Source organism: Neolamprologus brichardi, chromosome 18 (genome assembly GCF_056152115.1).
Source record: "Neolamprologus brichardi isolate AB-2024 chromosome 18, ASM5615211v1, whole genome shotgun sequence".
Lineage (NCBI taxonomy): Eukaryota > Metazoa > Chordata > Actinopteri > Cichliformes > Cichlidae > Neolamprologus > Neolamprologus brichardi.
Genome location: NC_142121.1, coordinates 5,561,149 through 5,567,998, shown reverse-complemented (window position 1 = coordinate 5,567,998; position 6,850 = coordinate 5,561,149). Strand labels below are relative to the sequence as shown.

At 39.3% G+C, this 6,850-nt stretch overlaps 1 protein-coding gene across 1 annotated transcript; it reads right to left on the bottom strand.

Annotated features, from left to right (window-relative positions):
- Nucleotides 1–1,634: 1,634 nt before the first annotated feature.
- LOC148097482 (tripartite motif-containing protein 16-like) lies at nucleotides 1,635–3,062 on the bottom strand. The gene has a single exon (XM_087832137.1). The coding sequence runs from the start codon at nucleotides 3,060–3,062 to the stop codon at nucleotides 1,635–1,637; it is 1,428 nt and encodes a 475-aa protein (XP_087688263.1).
- Between the last annotated feature and the right edge of the window lie 3,788 nt (nucleotides 3,063–6,850).

The window sequence follows — 6,850 nt, the reverse complement described above, 5'->3', positions numbered from 1 at the left end:
TAACATACAAATGCATTAATATACATATTCAAAAAACATTTAGATAACATTTACATGTGGACAACCATATGAAAGACTAGCCTATTTCATTTTATTGAACTCAGCAATTGTTTTTCTGTGTTTAAAAAACAAAAACAAAAAACATTCATCTATGTATAGCCAGTCCAGCATAGAGCGGCTGAGTGAATGTGGTCTGGACTCTGTGGAGGAGAGTCATGGTTTCAGAGACGCTGTAGAAGGACAAAATACCTGCTCTGTGATCCAGGTACACTCCTACTCTTCAAGCTTGCTATTATTGTATGTGAATGCTACACGAACGCCTCTCCCTCTCCACTCTCTCTTCTCAGGACCTGACACCTTTCAGTGAATCTGTCTGGATGATCAGAATAAGACTTTTATTTCATTGTGGTTACTTTTGTGTCCCCCCTGATAATAAAAGATGAGCATATGCTGTAATTGGATCCAGTGTGATTTAACTTGAATATTTTAAGAATTCAGTTGGAGTCTGCTGGATCTGATAGTAAAACATTCACCTTAGTGACTGTCAGTGAGATGTTTATCACACAAGTAACTAACTGAAACTTTATTTATATAGCACCTTTTAAGATATAAATTCAAATAGTGCTTCACAAGAGAGAGACACTGAGAGACACTTCTTGAAATCTTCCACTGTTTTCTCAAAACTGTAAAAACCAAATTTTCTGAACTCAATCAAGGAAACCTCTGACTCACAAATGCAACAATAACTATTTTATTTGAACTGAAAACCACAAAATTATCTCAGACCAAGAACCCCACCAATGGCAATAATAACACTAAATTTACAAAATATATTGTATCTTTGTATGTGATGTAGAGAAACATCAATATACAGTAAAGATGCACCACCATGATGGAAACAGATTATCTGCTGAGAGTGGGTTGTTTGTGTTCATTCACTCATTCTCACACATTGAATGAGCTGCTGAGCTGCTAAATCACCAGCTCCTATCCTGTGACGTTTCTGTGACCTTGAAACACACAACACTTAGTGTAAAACCTAACTGTGCTGTGTGTCCTAGTGTCAAAAACATCTAATTAAAGTCTGAGTAAAATATTTTAGGGATTCTTTTTGATAAACTTCTATTTCTGACTGCTCCTCATAACTCCACTTGACTTTACTATGGTTTGGATCCTTTTCATGGTTTAATTCCTCTGGGAATGTATCAAGTGTTGTAAAAAAGACTTTGCAGAGTTTGAGAGACTGACTCCTACTTATTACAGTTGTCTTTAGAGTAATCAAAGGTGTTTCTAGAACTTATTGGTTAAAACTGAAATTAATAGTCATTTATCTTTTTTCCTCTTTAGTTTTATTCTTTTTCTTAGCTTTCATTTTTCTTCAGCATGAATATAGTGCATTAATCAACTGCTGTAGTAAGAAAAAGGAAATAAAAGTTTAGATCAACTCTGAACACAATTGTCTTCCTTCGAAAAAGTAGCAAAATTAACCAAAATTTACTGACAAAATAATCAAGAAAATAAATCTTGAAAATCCCACTACAAAAATAATACTAAACTCAAAGGACCATGAACAGAGAAAGCTAAAGTGAACTAGAAATGAACCAAAGCAAGCAACATTGAATCCAATCACAATCCTATTTTTTTTTGTTTTTGTTTTTGTTTGTCAAAGAAGGGCGGACTGCATAAAGGGGAGGCATCTTATGTAGAGTCTCTAAAAAGGAAGGCATGACAAGTTGAGGCACTACACGGGGAGACACCAGAGGGGAAGGCGCAAATGACGGCACTACAGGTGAAGGCGCAAATGAAGGCACTACAGGTGAAGGCGCAAATGAAGGCACTACAGGTGAAGGCGCAAATGAAGGCACTACAGGAGAAGGCATTGCACGGGGAGCCACTAAAAGTGGAGGCACTACACGGGGGAGGTGTAATGCATCCACGAGGCGTTCCTCCTGATTAGGTAGTAAAACATCCACTTCGGTGACTGTCAGTGAGATGTTTGTCCATTCCTCTCTCAGAATGTCCTGTAGTTTATCTCTGACCTCTGACACAGCTGCTGTCACATCCTCAAAGTAGCTCAGAGGACGGATATTGATGCTGGATGAGTCTGTAGACTCACTGAGTGCTGACAGTGAGGGGTAGTTGTGTAGAAACTGGATGTGATCCTCTGTGTGTGAGAGCTGCTTCAGCTCAGCATCTTTCCTCTTCAGCTCAGTGATCTCCTGCTCCAGCTTCTCCTGAAGCTCTTTGACTCGACTCACTTCAGTTTCCTGCTGGGATCTGATCTGCTGCTTCACATCAGAGCTTCTTTTCTGGATGAGATGGATCAGCTCAGTGAAGATCTTCTCACTGTGCTCCACTGTTTGATCAGCAGACTGATTGATGGCCTCCACCTCCTGTTGAAGCAGCTTCACATCTTTCTCTCTGTCCTGGATTCTCTGCTGGATGTTTTGTCGACTCACCTCCAGCTCTCTCTGCCTCTCAGTCCTTTCTGCTGCAGCTGAGACTGTGTCGTGGCCTTTATGTTCATCCACAGAGCAGAGATAACAGATACTCTGCTGATCAGTACGACAGAACATCTTCATCACCTCATCATGACGAGAGCAGATGTTCTCCTGGAGCTTCTTGGAGGGCTCCACCAGCTTGTGTTTCTTTAATGGAGCCACATCATAATGAGGCTGAAGGTGTTTCTCACAGTAAGAAACCAAACACATCAAACAGGACTTAATTGCTTTCATTTTTCTTCCAGTGCAGAAATCACAGGCCACATCTTCAGGTCCAGCATAGCAGTGATCAGCAGGAGCAGCTTGGAGTCCAGTCTTCTTCAGCTGCTCCACTAAAACTGCTAACATGGTGTTTTTCACCAGGACAGGCCTCGCTGTGAACGTCTGTCTGCACTGAGGGCAGCTGTAGATTTTCTTCTTTTCCTCTTCATCCCAAAAGCCATTAATACAGTTCATACAGTAGCTGTGTCCACAGGGAATAGTCACCGGATCCTTCAGTAGATCCAAACAGATCGAACAAGAGAAGGTTTCTCGGTCCAGCTGAACTCCTTTCTGCGCCATTTCTCCTCTCAGTGTCAGTGACTGTGTGAGTTTCACTTCCTTATAACTGAAACTGGTCTGAGCTCTGACAATAACAACATGAATTTCTGCAGTGAATGGGGAGTGTCAGCTTTTCCACGTCACCTCATTGGTTACATTCAAACACACGTGTAGATTGTCGAGGAATCGGGAGGAAACAAGGAAATAGGTGGAGAGAGAGGAGGTGCTAAGTTAGAGAGCAGGAAGAAGAGGGAGGGTTATCAGGCTGTAATTTATTCTAGGAAGAGTATGTGTTCAACCCTTTTTACAGCAGAGATAATTTCTGAGTTTAAATACTTGTCAGAGTTGTGTTTAAAAAAAAATCACCTGACTTTCTCACGTAAATTTGCTGCACTAATTGCTTTTCTTTCTCATTCAAATAGTCCAGATGAACACAAATTACTGACAGCTTATCAGAGACTGATAGACCAACAAGATGGAAATCTTTTTCTCTACATTTTAAACTTTTGGTCAAGAAGAGTAAAAGACAGAATAAGGAATGGAGGAAATTTCCAAATTTATTTTGGGTATACTAGAAAATTAGCCAACACTTACTGACATTCATAACCTTTTCCTTTTATGTTAGGAAGACTGGATGCTACCCTGGTCCTTTTTGCCCTCTTCTGTTTTGCTGTCCAAGTTGCTTTTGACATTTAAACCTTAATAAATTAAAAGTTGTCTCAGCTCAACTGTATTCAGCTTAGAATTAGGGTGCACATTGAAATTTAGAGTCAAGAAAGTTTACTGTCACAGCACTTTGCCTTATTTAGAAAGTATAGACAACACAATATAAAACCAATATCATCCCCAGTATAAACACTCTGGCTAGACCAAAGTTTATGGGCATTAGGGGAACATAAACAGAACTCCACATACCTAAACTGTGTCATCAGGGCTCATGGATGGAGTCACCTGAGAGGCTCTAGCGCACCCTGCTATACTCCTAACATCTGTGCTCAGACTGCAGCAGTTCTGCAGCACTAAACCTGATCTTTTCCTGCTTTCTACAGTAACTTGAGCTTTCAGCCTGCTGTCTGTCTTCATAGATGGCAGCTTTAAACATCATGAGAACTGCTCCCATCCACCGATAATGAGTGCAGCAATGTTTTGTTCTGTTGGGCTGTGACCCACTACCCCTCACAACGCTCCTCTCTCCAGACTCCCACATTACTGATTGGTCACCTCCTTTGAAACTTCCTACAGGTGCACTCACTGCTGCTCCCAGCTTCCTCTCTACAGTCAGTAATTATTGCACTTAGTGGTTAGTATGTATGGAGGCTCAGTATGTCTCTGAGCCTCCATACATACTTACCATGCAGGTGATTTCTAATCAAAGTTTTCCAATGTTTGAGTTTCAACTTCCTGACAACAGCTTAATGTTTTATTTTCTACTTTTCTTTGTTGTAAATAAAGTGTAATCAGATAGTAGAGGGATTGTCTATCGTTTGAACACGAGTAACCTAATTTAATAAGTGGTCTAAATCTTTGTTTAACCTTTTTATTTATTTAAGAAAGAATGTAAAAAAAAAAGTAGTGATGGCTGAAGCTCCAGCATATGTGTCAAAAAATCAACACACTGCTTCAGAAACTGTGCCGAGGCTTGGTTTCCCTGAACAGAGTCGTGTGATCAATGACATTCGGAGCTTCATTCAGCATGTTGCTTCAATTCCTGACTCGTTGGTTTATAAGGCATTGAATCATTGAAGGATTTGTGCTGTGTTTTGGTGATTTTGTGCAATAGAGAGCGAATCACTGTGTGACATAATTAGAGACATGGAGCCAGGAAGAAAGGACGCTCTCCATATTATTAAATAAAAACCAGATCATCAGCATTTCTGCTCCCAGGCTTAAAATGTACATAAGAAACATGATATACATATGCTTATATTTATAGAGGTTATAGTATATTATATAAACGTACCTGTCCACTGGTTAATTATATAATCAGGTGGCAGCAGGGACCTCACAGCACAAGCATTACTCCCAACCTATTATAAGATTGTGTTGCACATTGTTACATATGAAGTATTTTTTATTTTAATTAATATAAAACATCAAGAAGTCACAAGCAAAAGGAAAAACACCATGGCATATCAGCCCGATATCAGACAGAACTGTCACATGACATCAAACATAATGAAGCAGTTAATCCTACGTTGTAGATTCAAGTTTTTGGCCACCAGATGCCATTAAAGAGGACTGTGTTGAAAAGCTTCGAGTTATGAACAGTTTTCAATACTAACTTCAGAAAGCTTCATTTGGCCATGACTACAAAAAAATCCAGCTAAGTTCTGCAACTTGATTATTCTTTGTAAAGCACATTGTGACAGGTTATAGTCTTAAAAAGTGCTATATAATTCAACTTTACTTACTAGCCAACCAGCAAATTTGTAACCCTCCACTCTCATGTTGGTTGCACAGTTGTGATGTGATATATAGCAGAAATTAATTTGTCAAATCAGCAATAAGACGATGACATGACAAGAAATAATGGGTGAAACAGACAATATAAACGCAAGAGGGAGGACACACCTGGGGAACAGCTGAATAGTGTCCACCTGATACTGACGAAGGACTGTCAAAATAAAGTAATTAACCACGGGACACAGGGACACAAAATTGTCACAGAGAATACAGAAGGACAGGGGGAAGAACCTATGGAATAAGCAGTAATTATGAAAAATAGAAACCCTCCCCAGGTGCTAATTAAACCTTCTGTTTTTAAGGGGCAGTCAATCAGAAGATAGTTAGCTTAAAAGTGGACTGAAAGCAAGAGGAGCTGAAATGGTTTGTTCGATACAGAAGATGTAGTAATGGGTTGCAGATCAAAATAAATAAGGAAATTATTTTAATGTGATTTTTTTTATGTTAATCATGCAAAGCTGTTTTTATTTTGGAGTTAGAGTCCAGGAATAAAAATGTGGAGTTGGAAATAATCACAAGATTTTTGATTCGGTTTAATCAAAGTACTACAATAAATTTTGAATTAAATGACATTAAAATCTTGACATTCGGCTGCTTCACTGCATCTTTTGTGAGTGCAAGGATAAAAAAAAAAATGCAATAGTAGACAGCAGGTCAGACAATATGCAAATGAGGGAAAATCGACATCAAATTAAATATGAGTTATGGCTGATTTGAATAAAAGCAATGATGATGCTTAGAGACACAACACAGCGGTGTTCCTCCCGGCTGTAGTAGGTCTCGACCTCCCGTTAGCTTCGAGATGGTGGGTGTCAGATCTCCGAAAACGTCGGAGCACTTTTGATGTCTTGTAAACCGAGCAGGTATCTGACGTTTACACAACTACATTCACGCCTCAAAATATCTTAAAAGTGTATTTTGTGACCCAGAAAGAGTAATATTACAACTAAGTAGCTGCCGCCATTGTTGGAATTCAACTTTTGCGAGAATTCAACTTTTCCCGAGTTTGTTTTGCGAGATCTCGCAAAAGTCCGTCTTAATTTTTTTTCTCCCATGTCCCCTGCGGGGCTCCGTACGAAATAGATGAAAAAGTAGATGTTAAAAAACAACTTATAGTTTTGTCATTGGGCTGGTCGAATGCTATGAGTTTCTGTCCCTTTGTCTGACCTTAGAGACTTATTTTAAAAGGAAACATTACAATCCTTTAAAGCAAGCATTTTCACCTCTGTTCCCCCCTCTGGACTTAGCTTTTTTGTTGTCATGTCAGTAATTGTCCAGTTGATGGATCCCTTGGATCACAAGCCTCTCTGATGAGTCCAAGTGAATATATTCTTAATAAACAGCTT

Coding starts and splice junctions, on each gene's coding strand:
- LOC148097482 (XM_087832137.1), bottom strand. CDS start 3,062: ATGGCGCAGAAAGGAGTTCAGCTGGACCGAGAAACCTTCTCTTGTTCG.